The sequence below is a fragment of the Oncorhynchus mykiss genome, chromosome 13, assembly GCF_013265735.2.
Source record: "Oncorhynchus mykiss isolate Arlee chromosome 13, USDA_OmykA_1.1, whole genome shotgun sequence".
In the NCBI taxonomy this organism is placed as follows: Eukaryota; Metazoa; Chordata; class Actinopteri; order Salmoniformes; family Salmonidae; genus Oncorhynchus; species Oncorhynchus mykiss.
In genome coordinates this window covers 54,565,288-54,593,123 of record NC_048577.1, presented here as the reverse complement: position 1 = coordinate 54,593,123, position 27,836 = coordinate 54,565,288, and the positions used below count along the sequence as shown (strand labels likewise).

The window sequence follows — 27,836 nt, the reverse complement described above, 5'->3', positions numbered from 1 at the left end:
ATGGGTGTTTGAGCACGCTCTCAGTAGAAGGCCTCCACTTGGGCTCTTATAATCAGCATCTATTCTATCAGGTGTTTGGCCAAGTTCTCTGGGATAGTGTGAGAAACACGCTGTGGTAGGATTTTAACAGTGAGGCAACAACAATACAGAACTGATTTTTCCTGCTCAGAGTGAGGCTTTTATTTGCAAAGTGAGGATAAAGAGCCGGCAAACTGTACAATTATTTACACAATCAAATAAATAGACCTTACCCTGTCTGTCTCTAAAACCATGAGAATACAGGGTTCTTATACCCCTACCCATAATGCATTTAACCAATAAAAACAAGGCATTTCACACACTCAATCAACATTCAAAAGACATGAATTACAATAGAAATGTCTTCAGATCATAAACATACTTGAACATACAGTATACATGCACACATATCAATAAGGGGGCTTCCCCTGCTTTAAGCATTAATACAACCTGGGATATAAACATGTACATCCCTCGGGATAGGCTACTACCACATTACCCGTCCCATTCAATAACTATGCAGTCGAACGCACCACTGCTTGCCCATCAATTCTCAGACCAGGAAATGAACAGAACCCTCTTCAATAAACAAAGAATACAAGATAATCATACTCATTTCGGACTACCTTCACATTTTAAAGCTGCAATATGTCACTTTTTAGGCGACCTGACCAAATTCACATAGAAATGTGAGTTATCGATCTGTCATTCCCATTGACAGCAAGTCTAACAAGCTGTAGATGTTCTATGTGCACTATTTATATGCTTCCTGTTCTTTAGTTTCATTTTTACTCCTTTTACTGTCAGTTTTGTACACCAGCTTCAAACACCTGGAAATACAATATTCTTACTATTGAAGAGATATTTCACCACAGTTTAGATGGTGCAATGATTCTCTACACTATATTACTTGTTTTGTCAAACTGAAATTAGGCAAACTATTGCAATTTAAGAAACCAGGAATGGCAGAGTGATTTCTACATATTGCACCTTTAACGAACTCATCAACATTCTTTTTGAAGGACTATCATCAATCCAGATGCCTAGATATTTATTAGTTGGGGACATAATCAATGAGGGCACCATCCAATGTACGTATACATAAATCATCAGATACATTTTTTAGGTGATTTGGAATATAATATATACTTGGTTTTACCTTGCATTAATTATGTAACAATTTCAGTTAATAAAGGCTTTCAGCAAGACAATAAAGGCAGATTAAAGCTCTGACAGAACCTGGTCAGCCATTGGTGAAATAGCATACACAACAGTGTCATCTGCATACAAGTGAAAGTGATTGCTTCTTCTTCAGACAAACCACTATTGTTCATGTAAAAAGAACCGTGACATTACAGTGTACTGGCATAGATTGGAGGTTTGCTGGTGTGGGATGTACTGTGTGTGTGGGAGTACTTCTCAGCGGAGCGCCTGACTTCACACTATGGTAGGTAGTAATGTTATGTCTTCACACTATGGTCACATTTTTTTAGTTGTTGGCTTGGTTGTCGTCACGTCAGGCTCTGGGTGTGTTCTCTTCTGCCGTCTAAGTTTCGTGTTGGACTTGAGGTAGTAATGTTGTAAAGTCAGCTCCTCAGCAAAGGAACGCACGGCGAGGAAGGTGTGCAGCAGCAGGTGGGGGAAGCGGGAGGTGAAGTAGGAGACAAAGTCATCAGGGATGGAGCCCAGAGTCTCCTGGACCTCCTTAGGAGAATCGTGGTAATGGTGTTTCTATGAGAAACAACATGTTGCTTATAAAATGTCATTTACACACATTTAGTTTCTTGTGTCAGATAAATACTACATTTAACAGGTAATGACTAATTAAATAATGTTTAAATAATGTTTTATTATTATGCTTCATTTGTGTATTTAAAAAAAAAAAAAATTACATAGTATGGTAATTGTATTTGGACAGAACATTTGGACAGAACACACCTTGTTTCTTATGGCACGTAGAAGACTTTTAACAGAGCCCTCTTCATATGCTCCTTTACGTATTTCTAGATCTGCAGAAGGAGGAAACACAGCCAGTAAACAAACAACAATTCTATTAAGATACAGAATTATGATATCAAGAAAGTTTGTCATTAGTGTAATATAATACAACAACAAAACAGAGATGTTGCTGGTGTCTGGTCCAGCAATAAACTCATCCTGCAAATGTAGTCATGTCATTCATGACACCTATGATCTGGATGTTAATGTTACTAGAAATATACTGTAATAGAAAATGGCTTTACAGGCTGCAAAGTGTTGCTGTTCAAACGCTGATCTCAGACCAGTCACTAACCTTTCCGCAGAACTGCTGTGATGTGTTCCATCCAGTTATTTCTCACCACTTCCTGTCCCCCTGACTCTAGCTGCTGTATGATTGGACCATCCAATGTCTCATTTACAATTCTGTCACTCACGTCCTACAGGGGAAGACAGTACTTTAATTAATCCAACATCTCGTTTACCACCCTCTTGCTGTATGCTCAATGGACTCCACTATTGCTATATATTCTATTGATAGAATACCCATTGTTTCTGTTGTTGCAGTTACATTTTTCCCTACTAGAATTAAATAATATTGTTATCTAGCTAACTGACATTAGCTATGCATTGATTATACTTAATAGTGACCTGGAAGAACATCAGTTGTTTCTCCAGGCTCCAGAAGAAGGGGTGTTTGAGCACGCTCTCAGCAGAAGGCCTCCTCTGGGGCTCCATGCTCAGCATCTGTTCTATCAGGTCTGTGGCCACGATGTCCTCTGGGAAAGATAAGACCAAACACACACACAGACACAGTAACGATGGGCAGGTTCAAGGCCAAGGCACTTTGTTCATTCAAAAACATGGTGATGAAAGTACCCACACTGGACACACCACATCATATGAAAGTACCCACACTGGACACACCACGTCATATGAAAGTACCCACACTGGACACACCACGTCATATGAAAGTACCCACACTGGACACACCACGTCATATGAAAGTACCCACACTGGACACACCATGTCATATGAAAGTACCCACACTGGGCACACCACGTCATATGAAGGTACCCACACTGGACACACCACGTCATATGAAAGTACCCACACTGGACACACCACGTCATATGAAAGTACCCACACTGGGCACACCACGTCATATGAAAGTACCCACACTGGACACACCACGTCATATGAAAGTACCCACACTGGACACACCACATCATATGAAAGTACCCACACTGGACACACCACGTCATATGAAAGTACCCACACTGGACACACCACGTCATATGAAAGTACCCACACCACGTCATATGAAAGTACCCACACTGGACACACCACATCATATGAAAGTACTCACACTGGACACACCACATTATATGAAAGTACCCACACTGGACACACCACGTCATATGAAAGTACCCACACTGGACACACCACGTGATATGAAAGTACCCACACTGGACACACCACGTCATTTGAAAGTACTCACACTGGACACACCACATCATATGAAAGTACCCACACTAGACACACCACGTCATATGAAAGTACCCACACTGGACACACCACGTCATATGAAAGTACCCACACTGGGCACACCACGTCATATGAAAGTACCCACACTGGACACACCACGTCATATGAAAGTACCCACACTGGACACACCACGTCATATGAAAGTACCCACACTGGGCACACCACGTCATATGAAAGTACCCACACTGGACACACCACGTCATATGAAAGTACCCACACTGGACACACCACATCATATGAAAGTACCCACACTGGACACACCACGTCATATGAAAGTACCCACACTGGACACACCACGTCATATGAAAGTACCCACACTGGACACACCACGTCATATGAAAGTACCCACACTGGACACACCACATCATATGAAAGTACCCACACTGGGCACACCACATCATATGAAAGTACCCACACTGGGCACACCACGTCATATGAAAGTACCCACACTGGACACACCACGTCATATGAAAGTACCCACACTGGACACACCATGTCATATGAAAGTACCCACACTGGACACACCACATCATATGAAAGTACCCACACTGGGCACACCACATCATATGAAAGTACCCACACTGGACACACCACGTCATATGAAAGTACCCACACTGGACACACCACGTCATATGAAAGTACCCACACTGGACACACCACGTCATATGAAAGTACCCACACTGGACACACCACATCATATGAAAGTACCCACACTGGACACACCACGTCATATGAAAGTACCCACACTGGACACACCACATCATATGAAAGTACCCACACTGGACACACCACGTCATATGAAAGTACCCACACTGGACACACCACGTGATATGAAAGTACCCACACTGGACACACCACGTCATATGAAAGTACCCACACTGGACACACCACGTCATATGAAAGTACCCACACTGGACACACCACGTCATATGAAAGTGGACAACTGGGTAATATTTGGTGGAGATTTTGATCAATGAGAATATAACCTACAGTATATTCACCCACTAAAAAGACAGTCAACAGTTGTTGAAAGTTTGTTGTTATCACTATGCTTTAGACCATCTACTGTAAAAGCGCAACCAAATTACAATGGGAAAAGAATGTCAATTGTTGGTTTGTTGTTACCTAAATGTGTTATCACTGCACTTTCAAACATTTAAAACAAAGTTAAAATACCAATGTCAGATATTGTGTTTATTTATACAACTACTTAATGTGTTATTACTGTGCTTCATCTAATAGCACAAGTCAAATGAACTGGATTCAGTTGATTACATAGGAAGATATTTATAACAATTACATCAACATGTGGCCACGGATGTGTTACTCATTTTAAGGTTGAATAAATACTGTTACAATAGTTTATAAGATAACTTTAGGCTAAGGCTATATTACAAAAGTAATTTTGAATTGTGTTTGGTTTACAACGCAACCAAATATCTACATTTGAAGAGTTTCATTCTAAAACACTATTTATCCATTTTCAGAAAGTTTGGTAAATCAGCTTTAATTGTTTAAAGAAATTCTGAAAGAGATTGGTGTGCTTTTTTTCACAATCTAACCATGGCATGGGGTTGTTCAATGACAGACGTGTTTGTTTAAAATCTATCACTTGATGGTTTCACAGTTCTATATATCTCTCACTCAAAGATAAATAATTTGTACTGCTAGGTTTTACACATGCAAATGTAACAAATGACTCATTGTTTACTAAAGAAATGTACAAATGATACTTTGTGACATCAATATTAAAACTTTTTTGTATTATTCAATACAGTAATATCTGTATGTCAACCATTTACATGAACATTTTAGACATTTAGCAGATGCTCTTATCCAGTGACTTACTTAGTGCATTCATCTTAAGATAACTAGGTGAAACAACCACAAATCACAGTCAAATATCCATTTCAGCTAAATAATGGACATATATAGTTTAGCAAAAAAACAACATTTTCATACACATCATACAAATCTATGAATAAAAACAGTAACATTTGACACACACATGAAGGTACCCATAAGCAATCATTTGTGAAGAAAAAACACAAATGTGAAAAATTGGTAGTTGTAGCGTTTTGGAAATAATCTTCTGTTTAGATAGTTCTATCTGTGCCACTGACTTAGTCTGGCTTAGACTGGCTTTAATTCCAGTTTGTCTACAAATTAATCATTTAGATGTTGGATGAGCGTCTCCAAAAACCTAAGTTACAGAAATAGGACCAAATCAAATCAGATCAACCTTTAAATGCACTTTAAAGGTGCACTATGCAGAAATCGCTCTGTCATTTCCTGGTTGTTAACACTCAAATAGTCTGCCTACTTTCAATTTATGTTACAAAATAAGCTAGTATAGTGTAGAGCAGGGGTATTCAACTCTTTCCCTACGAAGTCCGGAGCCTGCTGGTTCTCTGTTCTACCTGATAATTAATGGCACCCACCTGGTGTCTTAGGTCTAATCAGAACTTGATTAGAGGGGAACAATGAAAAAACGCAGTGGGACTGGCTTCGAGGTCCAGAGTTCAGTTTGAGGGGTGTAGAGAATCCATATAAACTGCTGTGAAGTATAATTACCATAACCCAAAATATTGTTGTCTCAACTGTTTGAAACTGGTTTACAAATCCAAAGTAGAAGACGCAAAAACAAAACATAAGAGCAGGAAGTATAGAAATAGAGCACATAGAACAGATCTACTGCTACTTAGACTTGCTTTCAAGTAGAATGATGGATCTATAACTCACATTTCTATGTGAATTTGGTTGGGTCGCCCAAAAAGCTGCATATTGCCACTTTAAATAAAGTTTGATTTCATTATTAATTTGTAGATTACATTTGAAATTAACTAAAGTTTGAAACCCTAGGCCTATATGTATTGTCTATTTTTAGTTGAATCCTGGGCTAAATATAAACAATAGCTGTTGATGACTTGGTGTATAGGCCTAAATAGCATCATGGATGATATATGATTGATAAAGTATGTTTACCTTTAATTTGCTCTGTTAAACCTACACTTTGGAATTACTTCGATAGCAACAGTGAATCTATTTAGGTTTTAAGTGGAGATCTCTCAGCAATCCTTCTCATGATAGCACATTGGTAACTGACTATAAAGCAGGACTGGGCTTGGTCAAAACCCTGGATCAAAGGGATAGCTGTAGATAGATCTATTCCCCAGTAGGAGGTGCTGCCCAGCCTATAGTTATTTACTGATAGTGTATATAAAGTTGAAGATCTGACTAGGGTTGCAAAGCTATCAGTCCTTTTCCAAAGTTACTGGAATGTTCAGTACTTTTGGTAATTAACAAAAAATCTATGTCAATCTATGTAACTTCGGTAATTTATACTTTAACAACTTTTTTGAAAAATATATTCATATATAGTATTAATTTGATATTTCTGTTTCCATATTGTCATTGAGTTTCTAGTAGATAGACCATTATTTTTCAAGAGAAAATTGCCAAATTAATGAAAAAAGTATCTTATCAACAATGGCATTATTTTCAATTACCTCTGAAACTCATCCAACTATTCATTATTTTCAATTACCTCTGAAACTCATCCAACTATTCATTATTTTCAATTACCTCTGAAACTCATCCAACTGTTCATTATTTTCAATTACCTCTGAAACTCATCCAACTATTCATTATTTTCAATTACCTCTGAAACTCATCCAACTATTCATTATTTTCAATTACCTCTGAAACTCATCCAACTATTCATTATTTTCTCAACTGCCACCAGTTTGATTCCAAAACACTGACAATAAATACATATTCACATACTGTAGCAAAATAAATAAGTGTGTAAAAAATATATAAAGATAAATTAAAGATTCTGGTAGATTCTGGTAGTTTACTAGTAAACTTTGAAAGTTTCCAGTAATATACCCTCCCTTTGCAACCCTGGATCTAACATTGTTTCAATGGAACAAATTCAACATATTTTATATAAGGTTTGTCTCTGTTGAACATTGGTTACCAAGATGCATAATCCTGTGGTTGAAATTTCACCCTCAAAACAACAGTTTACGTTTTTGACTTTTTGCAAATTCAATGTATTTTACACATAGATTCTACATCCCAATACGTTGGCAAATTACATTCAAACAATGTTGATTTAACCAGTTTGTGCCCAGTGGGTATTTCATCTGAACCAATGTGATGATTATAATGAAGAAAGACACAGAATTTTAGTTGAGACAAAGATGATGACAAAAGCAATCAATGGCAGTGCTTATTATAACATTTTATCAGGCCTCTGTCAAAGACAACATTACAGATCACTATTCCATAGGGTCAAATTCTGGCTTGGTGTCTACAGATGTAGGATCTTAATTTGAATACTCTTTTGTTGTTGAGAATTTTCCTGCTTGGCAGGAAATGCAAACTTGTAGTGTATTTGTGGTTTAAAAAGTATTCTAAAATGTGTAAATTCCTCTTTGAAATTTCTGAATTGATTTGCCCTAACAAAAAATGTATTAATCCCTAAAATTTTTTTAATTAAGTATAAACTAAATAATAATTAATATTTCCTGTTGCTGCAAGATTATTTTCCTGCTGAAATTATGCTCAGATTATGATCCCACATTTATATGGGCCATTTACAGGAATGAGAACAATACTAGATTTGGTTAATCATAAGTGAGAAGGCACAATGTTTCAGGTCATATATTTATCAACAATATGCCATTTAAAAACCCACAACCATCATTAGCACATAGCCTACATTTTCTTTATAGTTAATTTTCAAAGTTAGGCTACATGATGCCACTGCAAAGAAATTACTATTTTCCTTTACTTTAAATTAATTAGTACTCTAATGATCATTTCAGAAACAACCTGTCACATCTGCTCCTGCCACACCCCCTAGTGGACATCCGGTGTCTCCTTGACCTGCAGCCACTGCTCCAGTACACTCTCTCTCTCTCTCTCCCCCCTCCCTCTCTGTTTGTGTGTGATTGTGTGGTTGGAGACACGTGTGCTGGAGCCAGAGCGGCTCCTTACCAGCTGCAACCCGTTCCATAATCAAGAACTCTACAAATACTCAGTCCTGCCACTTCCACTTTGCCAGATTCTAATCTCTGTTCAGTCAGTCATGCTTCTAGCTATTTGTTATTATTTAAGATCCTGTTGTGCCCGTTTCCTTGCCTGACGCTGTTTCTCCTCTCACTGCAGTTTTGCTGCTCTGACTCTGGTTCCTGTCTCCTGTTCCATATCTCACCACCGTGCTACTCTGTCTGCATTCAACTCACCCTCACTCCCTTGGATTCCCCTCCGGATCTGTTTACCCTGTCCCAACCCAGCTCACTCCAACCTCAGCCTCCACATCTGGTTTCCTACAACTCCTCCGAGCTTCCCTGGATCTGCACTTCATCTCTCCCTGTGTTACAATAAATATCTTGGTTCATTCATCCCTGTTTCCTGGTCTGAGTCTGCTCTTGGGTTCCCCTGTGCTAACACAACCTTTCAGTTGTACCTTACCATGTTTGTCTTTCTGTAATCCGTTAAGGTTGTATTTGCCATCCATGATATTAGCAGTCTGCCGATAGGGTTCTCCAAAGGGATGTTTGCCTCCTGTCAACACATAGTAAAACACACAGCCGGCAGAGAAGATGTCCACAGCACTGGTCTGTAGAGGAAGAGAAGTGTCTTTAATAATAGTTGTTTCAGAACAGTACCACAATCACTACTAGTTCTAATCTACAGGCAACCTTAAAGAATAGTTCACAAATTTGTCAAACTATAGTTAGGTTTCCATCCAATTGGCGACAGATTTTCATGTGAATATTCTAAAATCTACATAAAGAAACATTTGCGTTTTCCTGCCTGTAGTGTGTTCCCAACAACCGGACTTGTTAAGGATAACGATCAGTGAGTCATGACGTAGTTCACACATTTCCTTTTTTGTCATGTACGGAATCAAACTCAAAAATGTTTCCATTGCATTTTCAATTCTACTCATAGTTTTGTCACAAAAACGGTTGAATTCAATAGAAATGTGTCTACTCTGGTCTTGGCACGTGCTCTCTAGCTAGCAGATACAGTCAGGGTAGGCTAGTCGACATGATGAGACTATGATGGATAAGAGACAGAATATTTTTGTCAAATGGAAGTCAAACATCGATCATCATGTCACCAGAATAAGACCCTGGATATTTATTGGAAAGGAGCATCAAGCTCATCACCTTTCACTTTTTGGGAGCAGCAGTGGTTAGAGCGTTGGGCCAGTAACCGAAAGGTTGCTAGATTGAATTCCCGAGCTGACAAGGTAAAAATCGGTCGGCAGTTAACCCACTGTTCCTAGGCCGTCATTGTAAATAACAATGTGTCTTTACTGACTTGCCTAGTTAAATAAAGGTAAAAAATATTTTCAAAATCACCCTCCTGTCAAGTTCATAATTTATTTAACCTGTAGCCTAATAAATGGCTTGGTTTCCGAAGTAGTAGTGAGAGGACCACACAACATATGTGACTCCAAGTTTACTTCAGTATGATGGTTATTATATCAATATTTGAGCATGAAGCCGTTTTTACTGCCATTTCTCACATAAATAATTTTACAGACACAAAAAGATCCCACCATGTCGAACGAACAAATTATCTATTGCGTTCATAAAATTGTACAGAAACTTCCTGGTTCCATCATTTTTAATGGTATACTTTACTGGCATAAACATTTTGGATTAAAGGGGTTATTGTCTAATGTCAAGCATGGTCCACATCCCACACCATGGTTGTGTAGATGGTGCCTATCTTTCTTATGCATGTGTAATATACTGTAGCTTGATCTCCACAACAGAAGATCAACTTTTTAGGGTGAACTGTTCCTTTGAGCAATGGGCCAATCCTGTTTAACTCCTGTAAGGAAATCCCAATTAGCCTATTTCATCACATTTCTTTCAAGATTATCTCTGAATCTGTAATGACTTGAACAGTTCTCTGGTCCAGTGTAAAGATCAGGAGCCACTCACAGGGTTTACTTTCCTGCTGTCATCCAGGACCTCTGGGGCATTCCAGCCCATGGTACCAAGGGCTCCCGACCTCATGCTGTAGCTTTGTCTGCTGTCCGCTAACTGCTTACTCATCCCAAAGTCTGAGATCTTGACCGTGACTGAGTCAGAATGGTCTTTCAACAGGATGTTGTGGGGCTTCACATCACGGTGGACTGGGGAGAAAAGATCAGGATGAATCAGTCTACTGGAGTTGTGGGAAGATCATAGATCTGATCAATGATAATATAAGGAAAAGTCATCAATACTGTAACTTCATTAGGATTGTCTACAGTCTACAGCATTTACTGGGCTCCTGAGACGTGCACGGTCTAAGGCACTGCATCTCAGTGCTATGGGTGTCACTACAGACCCTGGTTAGATGCCAGGCTGTATCACAACCGGACGTTATTGGGAGACCCATAGGACGGCGCACACTTGGCCCAGCGTCATCCGGGTTAGGGTTTGGCCAAGTGGTTTCTTAACTGGCTTGCCTAGTTAAATAAAGGTTCAATTAAACTTTTAAAAATGTAATTAGAACCTATGTTGTGAGAGTGCAGGTGTTCCAGTCCTATCATGGTCTGCTGCAGCAGCATCACTGGGTTCAGTCCGCGAAGGTCAAAAGGATTTTCTTTAGTAAAACACTGGAAGAGACACCCAAGTATTAGTGCGCTGATGAACACCAAGCATTCTAACCTTGGAATGTACACTGAACAAAAATATAAACGCAACATGTAAAGTGTTCGGCCTATGATCCATGAGCTGAAATAAAAAATCCCAGAGATTTTCCATACACACAAAAGTTGTGTTTCTCTCAAATTTTGTGCACAAATTTGTATACATCCATTAGTGATACTTTCTCCTTTGCCAAGATAATCCATCCAACTGACAGGTGTGGCATATCAATAAACTGATTAAACAGCATGATCATTACACAGGTGCACGTTGTGCAGGGGACAATAAAAGGCCACTCTAAAATGTGTAGTTTTCTTACACAAACACAATGCCACAAATGTCTCAACTTTTGAGGGAGTGTCCAGCAACTTCGCACAGCCATTGAAGAGGACTGGTACAACATTCCACGGCCCACAATCCACAGCCTGTGTTGCAGTGCATGAGTCAAATGGTGGTCACACCAGATACTGACTGGTTTTCTGATCCACGCTCCTACCCTTTTTAAGGTATCTTTGACTAACAGATGAGTATGATCTGTAGTCCCAGTCGTAAAATCCATAGATTAGAGTCTAATGTAACTCAGTAAAATCGTTGAAATTGTTGTATTTATATTTTTGTTCAGTATACTGTATATTCTAACACAGATAATCATTATGTGAGACTGTTATAATAATCAAGTTTTAACCCCTTGGATAAGTCAGAGAATAAAATAGTGAGTCATTGACTTAGACCTTATCTAAAGAGAAGGCACACAGCTCGATGGCGATGTATAGGAATTGCCTGTCCTTCTCAGTGCAGAAGTAGCGGACGACATGGGGATTGTCATCCAATTGAAGAAGCAAAGTGACCTCTCGATCAGCATTGCTTTGTTTTGCTAGTTCAATTCTCTTCACTGCCGCAGGACGCTTGTTGGCATCATCACAATGGAAGTAACCCCTGGAGGATAGCGGTAGAGAAAGATAAACATTTAGTCAATGAACCGACCGTAAAGGCATTTTTGCTGCAAAGAGGGGATTTGGGTTACAAACACATTTCCACAATAACGTTTAAGCTGGTTTACCTGAACACAATTCCATCGGCACCTTTTCCAAGATGGTTATTGGTGTAGTATGTGATCTTTCCAACCGATTCCTCGTCTGATGCTGTATCGAAATGAAAACGCTGTGTTCAGACAGAACATACCACCCTACTGTACCTTTATTGTCAAGACACAGAACCTTATCTGTTAAATCAAAGGCTTATGAGAATTATACATATGTAGGATTTAAATTTGAGCGAGTTTGCTACAGCAGGAAAATAATCCAGGAAATGTAAATGAATATGTGGATTATAATTCATTTGTGGACATTTGTGTAGGGGTTGATAGATTTTTCGGGACAATCAAGACTGAAATTTCTAAGTGGAATTTACAAACTTCAGAAGCCTTTTTAAACCTCAAATACACTACAAGTTTTACATTTCCCACATTGCAGAAAGTTCTCTAGCTAAAATGACACATTGTATTAGCATAATTGGGAGCATTGCACCTATTGCTGTCTTGCCTTTAACATAATCTGTAAGGAGTATTGAAATGATTGGATTTATGTTGCATACATGCTCATGTAAATTGGGATCCAAATTGGAACTTTAGGTTTTAACAAACATGTCAAAATGGTTGATAGCTCACCAAGTGCAGCAGGTTTTCCTCCAGTCCCAGGAAATATATTGGAGGCAGGAGGTAATGCAGGACCTAAAATAGGACATCATACATATCAAGGGGGATAATAATTATGGACCTGACTGTATATAATGCACAACATCATGTCATTGAGAACTATCATACCAGCACAATGGTAGATATACCGTGTAAAATATATTTTAAAGATATAAAACACTAGCAGGCTGTGTGTGTTTATACAATACAAGACCTGGCTGAAGATGTCATTACCTTCCAATGCAATGCTCCCTGAAGAAGATTCTCCAATGTTCAAACCATCTTCTAGATCTCTAACAGCTTCCTCTAGAGAGAGAGAGGAGAGTGGAGAGAGAGACAGAGAGAGAGGAGAGGAGAGAGAGAGAGAGGAAAGAGAGAGTCACAACAAATGGATAATCTGATATGTCCCATTGAATTATTACATTATAAAGGGCGTGTCTATATATTACATGGGGTCTTCAAACTGGGGTCTGCACCCCCCTAGGTGTCCACGCATGTACTGCACCCCCCTAGGTGTCCACGCATGTACTGCACCCCCCTAGGTGTCCACGCATGTACTGCACCGCCCTAGGTGTCCACGCATGTACTGCACCCCCCTAGGTGTCCACGCATGTACTGCACCGCCCTAGGTGTCCACGCATGTACTGCACCGCCCTAGGTGTCCACGCATGTACTGCACCGCCCTAGGTGTCCACGCATGTACTGCACCGCCCTAGGTGTCCACGCATGTACTGCAGGTGGTTCACAAATATATTATTAAATAAAGTGGATTTTTAAAAATCAATATTGCTAGTAATAACATAATAAACTAAACGTACATTGCATGACTACAATATAAAAGAGGTAAATATGTTATTTCTTATCATGTCAACTATTTCTCAACTCTTAATATTCAACAAAGCATCTGACATAGGCTTTGAAAAAGCACCCACAAGTATTTTGGACATTCATTATTGCCAACACATGGCTAACCTTTGTTCAACCAGCTAAACAGTTGCTACTTGAGAAAATGTGTTTGGAGTTACCTTTCTATCTAATAGGCTATGTTAGAGTTTACACTTCCTCTTCCAATTATAATGTGGGGATGTTAAAATAATATAAAACTAAATCCTGGAGCCATATAACTGCAGACAAACGCTTCTTGCAGCCATCAATGAGCTTTCTGCACCTTTCTACTGACAATTTGTGCAACTTTTCAGCAGCAAACTGCTCTAATTCTTCAATGTTTGAGGGGTGCATGCCTTCCACCAACTGCTGTTTTCAGATTTTGCCATGAGTTTACAGATCTGGACTCTTCGTTGGCTACTTCAGAACAGTCCAGCATCTCTTCCTAACCATTCCTGGGTGCTTTTTGATGTATGTTTTAGAGGCGTTTTTGGACACTGGGTTGAACATCGGACTCCAAAACACCTGATAATCTGCTGATTTCATGATGCATTGCACACGTTCAATGCCCCAGCACCGGAGGCAGAAAAGCAACCCCACAGCATTATCAAACCTCCCCCATCTTTGATTGTGGGGATGGTGTTGTTTTCTCCTTCAGCAGTGGGGTCTTCCTCTGGTTACCAACAACCAAATGAAGCATTCAAAGAAAATACCACTTTCCCGACAATGAATTATGTATGGGGGAGGTTCAATAATGCTGTATGGTTGCTTTGCTGCTTCTGGTACTGGGGGCCTTGAACATGTGCAAGAAATCATAAAATCAGCAGATTATCAAGCTGTTTTGCAATGTTCAACCCAGTGTCTAAACACTGTGTCTCTGTTGAATGTTGTGGGTCTTCCAGCAAGACAACAACCCCAAACACACACAAAAACCACCCTGGAATGGTTCCAAAAGAAACACTGAACTGTTCTGGAGTGGCCAGTGAAGAGTCCAGATCTGAATCACATCCACACGGCAAGATCGAAAAACAGCAGTTGGTGGAGGCCACCACTCCAACATTGAAGAATTAGAGCAGTTTGCTTCTGAAGAGTGGGCCAAATTGCAGTAGAAATGAGCAGCAAGCTCATTGATGGCTACATGAAGCTTTTGTTGGCTGTTAATAATTTTGTCCATGCCATTGTCTTCATTTTCAAAATTAAAATTGTAAACGTAAGGGTCGTCCCTGGGTCGCCGATTTGCCTGGGTGTGGGTCCCTGGGCAAGAAAAATTTGAAGACCCCTGTATTACAGAATATTACACAAGAACATTTGTCTTACTGAGTATTCTAAGTATTAATTACCTAGAGGGAACTTGGCAGGTAAGGAAATGAATCTGCTTTTGATGGGGTAAAATGGAGAACAATGCATGCATTCAGAATTGAAGGATCAGTTATGGTCAGACAGCTTCTTTTGTTTGACAAAACAGACACTTTCAAAGCACTTTCATTACCTTTCAATACATTGATTGCCTTCCCCAGAGGACAGGAACATTTGAAATTCTATTCATAGGCCTGTAAGCCTTGTCTGTTACTATGTTGTCCTAGTAAGTTTTCTGGCATGATGAAGTTAGGGTGAGGGTAGGGTTAACCCTAACCCTGATCTCCAACCGCTTGTCTCTACCTTGCTGAGGATGCTGTACTCTGGTCAAATTGGGTGGTAATGAAATGCTGCTGCTTAATGACGTTAATATTGAGAGTATAATGGTCAGTTATGGTCTGCTTCTTGTCTGTTAAGACAACCACTTACAGATTCTTAGATATTTCGCTTTTGAGTTGTGACTGGGTTACATTTGTACTTTACCTTAATTAAACAAACATCAGAGTGTCACCTATGTTCTTATCCACAGAATGGGGAAGAGTGTGACAATGTGTAAAATGCCATATTCTACAGTAGTCCTACAAACTGCACCAAGAAGAGGAAGAGAGAGGACTTTACCCAGATTGATGACCAGATGAGGTTCCTGTTTCAGCAGAATCCTGTAGAAGGCTGATTTAACTTCTGGCCCTCCTGACTGTACGGCTTTGTACAACTCTCTCATCTGGTCCTGGCTGGTATTGGCAGTTTGAATATTAGAGTACACCTCAGGATTGATCATGCCCCTTCTGAGCAGATCATCTGCTATGGGCATCACCTTGCGAACCCTCTGGATGAGCTCAGCCCTGTGTCTATCCACAAACTCAGCAGCTGGTAGTCAGGTTAGAAAAGAAAGAGTTAAAGTTATCAAGACAATATTAGACAATCCCACTTGGTGTATGTGCCCTAAATAGACAAGACTAAACATGTAGGAAGCTGGGAGGTTTTGTTTGCATTCAGGATAGGACAAATGTGAAATTCTAGTCATAGGCCAGTAAGCCTTGTCTGTTACTATGTTGTCCTAGTAAGAGGGAGAAAGAAATGACTGAGTTTGCTGGCTCAATTAAGGTAGGGTTCTGGTGAGGTTAGGGTTAACCCTAACCCTGATCTCCAACCGCTTGTCTCTACCTTGCTGAGGATGCTGTACTCTGGTAAAATTGGGTGGTAATGAAATTCTGCTGCCTAATGACATTAACATTGAGAGTATAATGGTCAGTTATGGTCGGCCTCTTTTGTCTGTTAAGACAACCACTTACAGAGACTTACATATTTAACTTTTGAGTTGTGACTGGGTTACATTTCTACTTTACCTAATTTAAACGAACATCAGTGTGTAGCCTATGTTCTTGCCCACAGAATGGGGAAGAGTGTGACAAATGGTAAATGTGTAAAAATGCCATATTCTACAGTAGTCCTACAAACTGCACCACAAAGAGGAAGAGAGAGGACTTTACCCAGATTGATGACCAGAAGACGTTCATTTTTCAGCAGAATCCTATAGAAGGCTGCTTTAAGTGGTGTCCCTCCTGACTGCAATGCTTTGTACACCTCTCTCATCTTGCCTGGGTTGGTCTTGGAAGTTGAAATATTAGCAAACATTTCATATTGGATCATGCCCCTTCTGAGCAGATCATCTGCTATGGGCATCACCTTGCGAACCCTCTGGATGAGCTCAGCCCTGTGTCTATCCACAAACTCAGCAGCTGGTAGTCAGGTTAAAAAAGAAAGAGTTCAAGTTATCAAGACAATATTAGACAATCGCACTTGGTGTATCTGGCCCTAAATGGACAAGACTAAACATATAGGAAGCTGGGAAGTATTGTCTGCACTCAGGTTCGACACACATCAAATTGTCATCATACTGTAATAGTTGTCCATGTAATATCAATGGTGTAGTATTAATGCTCTCTAGCAGTATGATTCTTGCTACCTTAATGTCATTTGTTATCATTCCTCACAATGTGCATCTTTTAGGATGCCTTTTTATTTTATAACTACAAAACATGGTAGACAAATTATATACAAATACAGCAAGTTAACTGCAGCAGTTATCTGCAACTTGCACAAATCAATAGAATTATTTTTTAGCTGATCCCAAAGCAAATATGTCACATTTACCATCCTCTTTTGATGTCATGGCAGCAAACTAAGAATGGTGAGAAGTAGTTTGTTCTGGAGAGGGAGAGAGAAAGACAGAATGAGTGAGTAACAATGCATTAAACATTTCACCAGGACAGAAAAAAGGGTATAGGCTATCCCCTACAACTGATAACCTAACTTTACACACATTATGTCCACTTCCCCTTTCCTATAACAAACATGAGCTGACCATACCCAATCTTTAAAGAGGTCCTGATTAAAGAAAGTAAACTGAATAAAAATACAGAAAGAAAGTTGCACACTCTATATTCTTCCAACAACTTAATGAGTGAACCTATGGGTTTATCCATTTAATTGCTGGGAGCATACTTAAAGTGTGCAACTTTCTGTCATTATTTTTCTCCACTTCCTCTTTCCTCTCACTAGTCTTCTCTCGACAATGTTTACTTTTTGTCTACAGATTTCTGTGTTTGAGTCATGTTACTTGAAGCAACTAACTTCCTAACTACACCCATGAAACATCCAGTTTAATCCTGTCCTATAAGAGTGGTATTCTATCCCATTTCACATATAACCATATCCTTGACCCTTCTAAAAGTCTGATAAACCTTGCCAAAATCACAATGTTCTGGCTCCTGTAGTTGGTTTGAGGTCATTTTAAGGTCAATTGCTCACTGGTAAGGTCTGTTCTTTGCTTAAATTTCTATATCCTGTAAAATAATGTTTTATTTGACCTTTATTTAACTAGGCAAGTCAGTTAAGAACAAGTTCTTATTTTCAATGACGGCCTAGGAACAGTGGGATAACTGCCTTGTTCTGCCCCTGAACGACAGATTTTTACCTTGTCAGTTTGAATCCCCAATCTTCCAACCGTTCAGTTTCTAGTCCAACACTCTAACCACTAGGCTACCTGCTGCCTCAACAAGAATCCTTGTTAGCGTTACAATTCATGATGATATTTTGTATGGATGATCGTTTAAGTAGAGGATTTAGGTAATTTTGTAATAGCTGCATGGTTGGAGATATCTGTTCTATGTAGCTAATTGATCTTGCCATGTTTGGGAAAATACATTTGTGGAGTGGTTGAAAAATTAGTTTAGTTTTTATTTTATTTTACTAGGCAAGTCAGTTAAGAACAAATTCTTATTTTCAACGACGGCCTAGAAAAAGTGGGTTAACTTCCTTGTTCAGGAGCAGAATGACAGATTTGTACCTTGTCAGCTCAGGGAGTTGATCTTCCAACCTTTCAGTTACTAGTCCAACGCTCTAACCACTAGGCTACGCTCCAACCTAAGTGTATGTAAACTTCCGACTTTAACTGTAGACTTCTACCTACAGTTTATACATATTATACACATTTTACAGACACAATCTATTTTACAATAGTTATATTTTGTTTGTTTTTAGTCCTTCCTCTATTTCTGATGTCCATCCAGTTTGATATCTATTTGTAACTGTACTATTTCACAAAATGTATGAACCTCTATATGGTTGTTTTCTTTATTTAAGTTTTACTCTGTTTCTAATGCTGTACCTGCGAACTGGTGGTAATAAAGCATTATTTAATACTACAGTTTCTGGAAAGAGTTAATCTGCTAAGCTTAAGAAGGGGACTATTTTGCAAGGGCAAAATACACAATGTACACAGCATGAATAGAATAAAGGGATGGTAGTTATGGTACCAGATAAATCAAATTTCAAATCAAATCAAATTTTATTTGTCACATACGCCGGCACAGGTTAGTCGAGGTAATTGAGGTAATATGTACATGAAGGTAAAGTGACTATGCTTAGACAATAAACAGAGAGTTGCAGCAGTGTAAAAATGGGAGTGAGGGGGAAGGGTCAATGCAAATAGTTACAGTAGGGTAACCATTTGATTAGATGTTCAGGAGTCTTATGGCTTGGTGATAGAAGCTGTTAAGAAGCCTTTTGGACCTAGACTTGGCGCTCCAGTCTCTCTTGCCATGCGATAGCAGAAGGAACAGTCAGTGACTAGGGTGGCTGGAGTCCTTGGCAATTTTTAGGGCCTTCCTCTGACACCACCTGGTATAGAGGTCCTGGATGTCAAAAAGCTTGGCCCTAGTGATGTACTGGGTCGTACGCACTATCTTCTGTAGTGCCTTGTGGTCGGAGGTGGAGCAGTTGACATACCAGGCAGGGATGAAACCAGTCAGGATGCTCTCGATGGTGCAGCTGTCAAACTTTTTGAGAATCTAAGGACCCATGCCAAAAAATGTCAGTCTCCTGAGGGGGAATAGGTTTTGTTGTGACCTCTTCACGACTGTCTTGGTGTGTTTGGACCATGATAGTTCGTTGGTGATGTGGACACCAAGGAACTTAAAGCTCTCAACCTGCTCCACTACAGCCCTGTCGATGAGAATGGGGGCGTGCTCGGCCCTCCTTTTTCTGTAGTCCACAATCATCTCCTTTGTCTTGATCACGTTGAGAGAGAGTTTGCTATCCTGGCACCACACTGCCAGGTCTCTGACCTCCTCCCTATAGGCTGTCTCATCGTTGGCGGTGATCGGGCCTGCCATCGTAGTGTCGTCGGCAAACGTAATGATGGTGTTGGAGTGCTTGGCCATGCAGTCATGGGTGAACAGAGAGTACAGAAGGGGACTGAGCATGCACCCCTGAGGGGCCCTGTGTTGAGAATCAGTGTGGCAGATGTGTTGTTACCTACCCTTACCACCTACGGCCGGCCCGTCAGGAAGTCTAGGATCCAGTTGCAGAGGGAGTCGTTTAGTCCCAGGGTCCTTAGCTTAGTGATGAGCTTTGAGGGCACAATGGTGTTGAACGCTGAGCTGTAGTCAATGAATAGTATTCTCACGTAGGTGTTCCTTTTGTCCAGGTGGGAGAGGGTAGTGTGCAAATCATCTGTGGATTTTTTACATATTTTTTATTGATTTTACCTTTATTTAACTATAGTAGATAAGAATTTGTTATTAACTGACTTATTTACAATGACTGCCTACTAAATGGCAAAAGGTCTCCTGTGGGGACGGGGGCCTGGGATTAAAAATTCAAAATAAATACAATATAAATATAGGACAAAACACACATCACAACAAGAGAGACAACACAATACTACATAAAGAGATACCTAAGACAACATAGCAAGGCAGTAACACATGACAACACAGCATGGTAGCAACACAACATGACAACATGGTAGCAACACAACATGGTAGCAGCACAACACATGGTACAAACACTATTGAGCACAGACAACAGCACAAGAGGCAAGAAGCTAGAGACAACAATACATCACACAAAGCAGCCACAACTGCTGAAAAAGGGGAAGGCTTGCAAGCCGAAGAACACCATCCCAACCGTGAAGCACGGGATGGCAGCATCATGTTGTGGGGGTGCTTTGCTGCAGGAGGGACTGGTGCTCTTCACAAAATAGATGGCATCATGGAGAGGGAAATTATGTGGATATATTGAAACAACATCTCAAGACATCAGTCAGGAAGTTAAAGCTTGGTCGCAAATGGGTCTTCCAAGTGGACAATGACCCCAAGCATACTTCCAAAGTTGTGGCAAAATGGCTTCAGGACAACAAAGTCAAGGTATTAGAGTGGCCATCACAAAGCCCTGACCTCAATAATATAGAAAATGTGTGGGCAGAACTGAAAAAGCATGTGCGAGCAAGGAGGCCTGCAAACGTGACTCAGTTACACCAGCTCTGTCAGGAGGAATGGGCCAAAATTCACCCAACTTATTGTGGGAAGCTTGTGGAAGGCTACCCGAAACGTTTGACCCAAGTTAAACAATTTAAAAGCAATGCTACCAAATACTAATTGAGGGTATGTAAACATCTGACCCACTGGGAATGTGATGAAAGAAATACAAGCTGAAATAAATCATTCTCAACTATTATTCTGACATTTCACATTCTTAAAGTGGCGATCCTAACTGACCTAAGACAGGGAATTTCAACTAGGATTAAATGTCAGGAATTGTGGCAAAACTGAGTTTAAATGTATTTGGCTAAGGTGTTTGTAAACTTCCGACTTCAACTGTAAGTAAGAATGCTGTTCATCGATTACAGCTCAGCATTTAACACCATAGTACCCTCCAAACTCGTCATTAAGCTCAAGACCCTGGGTCTTGACCCAGCCCTGTGCAACTGGGTACTGGATTATCTGACGGGCCGCCACCAGGTGGTGAGGGTAGGAAACAACATCTCCACCCCGCTGATCCTCAACACTGGGGCCCCACAAGGGTGCGTTCTCAGCCCTCTGCTGTACTCCTTGTTCACCCATGACTGCGTGGCCATGCACGCCTCCAACTCAATCATCAAGTTTGCAGACGACACAACAGTGGTAGGCTTGATTACCAACAACGACGAGACGGCCTACAGGGAGAAGGTGAGGGCCCTCAAAGTGTAGTGTCAGGAAAATAACCTCACACTCAACAAAACAAAGGAGATGATTGTGGACTTCAGGAAACAGCAGAGGGAGCACCCCCCTATCCACATCGACTGGACAGTAGTGGAGAAGGTGGAAAGCTTTAAGTTCCTCGGCACACACATCACGGACAAACTGAAATGGTCCACCCACACAGACAGCGTGGTGAAGAAGGCGCAACAGCGCCTCTTCAACCTCAGGAGGCTGAAGAAATTTGGCTTGTCACCAAAAACACTCAAACTTTTACAGATGCACAATCGAGAGCATCCTGGCGGGCTGTATCACCGCCTGTTACGGCAACTGCCCCGCACACAACCGTAAGGCTCTCCAGAGGGTAGTGAGCTCTGCACAACGCATCACCGGGGGCAAACTACCTGCCCTCCAGGACACCTACACCACCTGATGTCACAGGAAGGATAAAAAGATCATCAAGGACAACAACCACCCGAGCCACTACCTGATCACCCCGCTATCATCCAAAAGGCGTTGTCAATACAGGTGCATCAATGGCTGCTGCCAACATACTGACTCAAATCTCTAGCGACTTTAATAATTAAAAATTGGATGTAATAAATGTATCCACCATTGTGGAAATTGTGGAAACACAAACTATTTGTTTCCTACCCTGTCACAATAACGCCTCCTTGGCATTTTCATTCGTTGTCATGTCAAATACTATCTGTATTCAAAGTGCCCACTACTATATTCTAACTATAGAATTAGAATAATCATACTATTTCCATTATTCCAACAGTTCACGCAAGTGTTTTGCTCTAAATCGCAAGTCAAATCGCAATTGCAACAGCTTTTTGTGCATGTGGGAAATCCCTCTGACTTTTTTTATTTCAGCTCATTAAACATGGGACCAACACTTTACATGTTGCGTTTATATTTTTGATCGGTGTAGTATGAATATTACAAAATACCCACCTGAAGTAAATTAATTCCACTTAGAAAATAAATCAAATATTACCACAAACTATTACAGCTAATAATTGTAATACATTAAATACCTATTCATCTGTCTAGTTAGCATAACAAATTACTAGTTAGACATTTTACAACTTCGTGTGTGTTCTTAAATGTAATCTGGAGTGTGCTCGTAAATTCAGAGCGTTTCGCTTTCGGAGCAAACACTGGATGCTCAGGCGAGGAGTAGGGTTGATTTGAGCTTTCTGACCATACAAGGGCAGTCAAGCACCCAAGCTAACATTGGCCAGCTACTTCTAGACACAAATGAGAGTGACCACTCTATTTGTATATGTTTTTATTTAACTAGGCAAGTCAGTTAAGAACAAATTCTTATTTTCAATTAACAGTGGGTTAACTGCCTTGTTCAGGGGCAGAACGACATGTTTACCTTGTCAGCCAAGGGATTCGATCTTGGAACCTTTCGGTTACTTGTCCAACGCTCTAATCACTGGACTAACTGCTACTCCAGGTAACCTAGTTTGACTACAAATAAAAATAAAAGTAACAACTACTCGCCCTAACAGCTGGTTAAGCAGTTGTCATGTTATCCAGAGCGTTAGTGACTAACTGTGCTGCTGGCAACAATTTAATTACGCTCTTTTTTGCCGACATTTACTGACACCGGCCATATTCAGCTGGCTCCTAAAGTCATTATTCTGCGCTCGGATGCTCTGGAATCGGAGTAGATAGCCAGAACGAATGTCCATTGAGAACGCACGACAATACTAAGAATGACGGGAAAAATCAAGTCAATAAACGTTGGGTAGTTAGTTAGCCTATAGTTAATATACTGGCAAGTATAAGTAGCCAACTAACGTTAGGTAGCTAGCTAACATACCGGTACATACTGATGTAATGATATGTTATGTGGTTCGTGAGGACAGCATAGCTAACAAATTGTCAGCCAACATAACGTGTTTTTACATTACTCAACATTTTCTTTACATTTCTCATAATTAGTTAAAGCAATGCATTTGTATCTGTCTGTACTCGAACTTCGGCTGCATATTTTTCGCCATTTTCTTCAAATTTGAAAACGATGTGAAGCCACGCCCATTTCATGAAGAATTGCATTATGGCCCTAAAAGTACAGAAAAAACACTGATATAACATCTTTGGAAATAGTGTACTCTGCGTGTATATTTCATATTTTGCGAATTTAGAACGACATCCGTGAACTTTTGGCATACTAATTATATCCATACAATGACCCCATAAGCATACTTTATATATACTCAATTCACGTCACACAAGGTACGGTTAGAGTATTCAACACAGCTCTGGGGTGTCAGCGATCAAGCAAACAAGACTTTGGGTGATGCCCTGCAATAAAAACACAATCAGATCACATTTCTTTGTGTCTGATGTACAGCACAACGCTAACAGAGACACGATACAAGTAGAAAAGATAAACACATTATGCTTTTACCAGTGTTCAGTTCAAACACCCTTTGGAATATCTGTCTAAATACATGAGTAATTAATGTTAACTCACCTAAACAAATAAGCAACACTGTATCACTGTGTTTAAATGAAGAGTGAGAGCTGTGGAATAAGAGCTGTGAAATAAAGAAAATCACATGGCTGTCAAGTAGTTGCCCTTCCTTTATCTTTTGGCACTTTAAGTTTCGTTTGGTAGAAAACAAGAGTTATGCACTTCGGGTGACGCCCTGCTTTAAAAACAGAACCCGATATTTCAAACACCTTTGTCATCTGTCCTCGCCTGCACAGGAAGACAGGCACTCAAAGTCTTGATTCAAGAGAGAAAAGCTGTCACTAACAGCATCTGCAGCAGTAAGCAAAACAATTTCAGAGAAGTCTACACTCACAGAGCTCACATACATAACACCATTTTATTTTAAAAGGCACAATGGCCACATCCCATGATTTATCAATGATCAAGTCATCACCTATACACAAATATACACCTCTTTACAGCAAATAGGCTCACTGAGGGAACATTGCACAAAACTACCATTGTTATTTGTCACATGCACCAAATACAACATTTCACCTTTCAGTGAAATGCTTACTTATACAAGCCCTTAACACTTATTTTTCTTAAACCCTCATTGTTGGTTTTGTAAAAAATAGATAAATAAAAAATAAAAGTAACAAATAATTAAAGAGCAGCAGTAAAATAACAATAGCGAGGCTATATACAGGGTGTACCAGTACAGAGTCAATGTAATATGTAAACCGGTTAGTCAAGATAATATGTACAATACTTGAATACCTCAAAATACTTGACATTAGGAGAGATTCTAGTGAAAGTAAAATCTCTGTACTACACAGTACGGCCTAAACTAGTTCATTTCCACCCTGGCTTCTTAATGCTTCGGGGGACCTTGAGGACGGATACATTTTGAGCCTGGTTTGTTTTGCTGCTCCCCCCTGTCGGCGGCTCCCAGGCAATGCAGGCCTGGTCCTCACCAGTACAGGACAGAGCCACAGCATCTGCAGTGGCTCTGTGACCTTGGGCACGGGGTGTGTGTGTGTAATTGCTTTAATGCCAAAGAGCTGCTACTGTCTAAATGCATAAGCAAATCATGTTTTCAACTCACCTCAAAAAAATAAGCAACATTATCACTGTGTTTAAATGCATTGTAGGCTAAGAACAAAGCAGCACCTGGGGGGGCTCTGTCCTCTCTGTATAGTGAAGAGTGAGAGCTGTGGAATAAAGTTAGGGCATAATTTCAGTCCTGCACAAATCACAGAGCTGTCAAAGAAGTTGCCCTTCCCTTGTCTGAGCACTGTAAGTTTTGTTTGGTAGAAAACGACAGTTATGCCTTAGGGAGGGGCGGTAAGAGAACATTTAATCAGAGTGCTTCTATAGGAGGGGGAAAAAAGAAAAGCGATGAATATAAATGTCCATCTTTAATCAGGTAAACACACATACGAGGCTGTTGCACAGAGGTTATACATACACTGTTACATCAAATTATAATTTTGTCACTCCTTCCCTCCAGCCATAAATAGTACATCATAAAAGTATTGTTGTTCCATTTAGCTGGAAAGACACCCATACCTTGTTTCTTATGGCACAGAGAAGATCTGACAGACCCTCCTTTATACAACCAGAATTTACGTAGATCTGGCAAGAGAAAATACATGCAATGAGTATTCCACACAGTACATTCTAATAATTTATTCTAAAACCTGTAAAACACACCAATCCCCTCGTCAAGTCTCATAATGCAGCAAGATTGAAATACCTCACAATGTCCTGGTTTAAAGTTAGATATCCTATAAATATAGTCTACCTGTCAGGAAATCTTCAGCCGACTAGTTCTGCACAAGGCATGAAAACTAAAACATACCAACGAGCTAAATAGGAAAATTACTATATAGTGCAAGTTAAATACTCATGAATGCAATAGTCACAGTGAACTTAATCTGTCTCAACATTTATTTCATATACAGGTAGCATATTTAGTAAGCAAATATGTTGAAGATAAAACTTAAGGATATAAATATGTGGATAAAAATCAGTGTGATGACATAGTGTACACAAAATGTACTTTTTCACTTAAGTTTTCATGTACCAAATCAAACTCAGAAGTTGAATGTGTTTCCATTGTATTTTCAATTCTACCAATAGTTTTGTCACAAAAACATGCATTAAATAGAAATGTGCCTACTCTGGTCTTGACATGTGCTCTCTAGCCAACAAATTCGTAGTGGGAGGACCACACAACATATCATCACGTGACTCCAAGTTTACGTCAGTATGATGGTTATTATATCAATATTTGCTTATGAAGCCGTTTCCACTGCCATTTCTCACATAATTCATTTTACAGGCACAAAAAGATCCCACCATGTCGAACGAACAAATGATCTATTGGCAATCATAAAATTGTACCTAAACTTCCTGGTTCCATCACATACATATATATATATATATATATATATATATAAATAATATGACTTTACTGGCATAAACTTATGGATGGAAAGTGGTTCCTCTTTTATCCCCAAAAGTGGTCTAATGTCGAGCATAGTCCACATCCCACACCATGGTTGTGTAGATGGCGCCTATCTTTCTTATGCATGTGTAATATACTGTAGCTTGATCTCCACAACAGAAGATCAACTTTGATCCTATCCTGTTTAACTCCTGTAAGGAAATCCCAATTAGCCTATTTCATCACATTTCTTTCTGGATTATCTCTGAATCTGTAATGACTTGAACAGTTCTCTGGTCTAGTGTAAAGATCAGGAGCCACTCACAGGGTTTACTTTCCTGCTGTCATCCAGGACCTCTGGGGCATTCCAGCCCATGGTGCCAAGGGATCCAGACCTCATGCTGTAGCTTTGTCTGCTGTCCGCTAACTGCTTACTCATCCCAGTAAGATGATTTGCTTCCACTGGTCCTGGGGCCCGTAAGGTCAACGGCATCATGAACTTTACCAAGTACCAGGACATTTTAGCCAAAAACCTGGTTGTCTCTGCCAGGAAGCTTACACTTCCAAAAAGACAATAACCCCAAGCACTAATCAAAACAATCACAAAATCAACATTGTGCAATGGCCATATCAGTATCCTGTGGTTTGAATTGAAGAGGGTAGTCCATAAGAGCAGGCAAATGATAAAGGATCTGGAAAGATTCTGAATGGAGGAATGGTCTAAGATCTCTCCCAACGTGTTCTCCAATCTCGTAAAACATTTTAGATTAAGGCTCAGTGTAACAGTGTAATTATCCTCTCAAAGGGAGGGTGCTGGAGTATTGAAAACAGGGGTGCCAATCATTTTGACACCTATCTTTTTTAGTTTGTTTTTGTATTACCTGTTAAAAATATTTCTCTAAACAATTGTATTAGTATAAAATGTCCTCATTTTTTACTTACCATATAGCTCAGTATTTGTATGTTTTATATTACATATTTATATACTATAGTATTGTAGTCTTTTTTGCTCATCTTTATCAAGATTGCTAATAATGATCAACTTGACTGCATATAACAAAATCATGTCATTTAGAACTACCATATCCACAAAGGTGGATATAAACCATACATTTTATTATTGTCAATAAAGATAAGAAGCCTAAAGAGGACCTGAGCGAGAAATTATAAAATACAACACCTAGCTGAAAACGTCCTGTAGATCTCCCTGAAGAAGATGCTTCCATGTTAAAACCATCTCCCAGAGCTCCAACAGGGCCAT

General features: G+C 39.9%; 1 protein-coding gene across 4 annotated transcripts; it reads right to left on the bottom strand.

The window, feature by feature from the left end:
• Positions 1-152: 152 nt before the first annotated feature.
• On the bottom strand, positions 153-27,836 carry LOC118936451 (serine/threonine-protein kinase/endoribonuclease IRE1-like). 4 transcript variants are annotated; one of them, XM_036941532.1, is made up of 15 exons: positions 27,756-27,836; positions 17,299-17,352; positions 16,635-16,883; positions 15,763-16,011; positions 13,138-13,209; positions 12,877-12,939; positions 12,271-12,352; positions 11,942-12,146; positions 11,077-11,179; positions 10,518-10,711; positions 9,028-9,175; positions 2,647-2,774; positions 2,312-2,435; positions 1,957-2,027; positions 153-1,749 (listed from the first exon to the last, which is right to left on the bottom strand). In XM_036941532.1, the coding sequence occupies exons 2-15, from the start codon at positions 17,315-17,317 to the stop codon at positions 1,498-1,500; spliced, it is 1,959 nt and encodes a 652-aa protein (XP_036797427.1). In that variant the 5' UTR covers positions 17,318-17,352; positions 27,756-27,836; the 3' UTR covers positions 153-1,497. The 4 variants fall into 4 exon arrangements, with proteins under 4 accessions (XP_036797427.1, XP_036797425.1, XP_036797424.1 ...); XM_036941530.1 differs by lacking the exon at positions 27,756-27,836 and adding an exon at positions 24,163-24,314; XM_036941529.1 differs by lacking the exon at positions 27,756-27,836 and adding an exon at positions 23,056-23,548.

Bases quoted from the DNA above. Each gene is read 5' to 3' on its own strand.
- LOC118936451 (XM_036941532.1), bottom strand. The intron at 13,210-15,762 runs GTAAAGTCCTCT...CTCTCTCTCTAG, and splicing joins TCATCTGGTCATCAATCTGG to AGGAAGCTGTTAGAGATCTA. The intron at 9,176-10,517 runs GTGAGTGGCTCC...CTTCCTCTACAG, and splicing joins ACAGCAGGAAAGTAAACCCT to ACCAGTGCTGTGGACATCTT.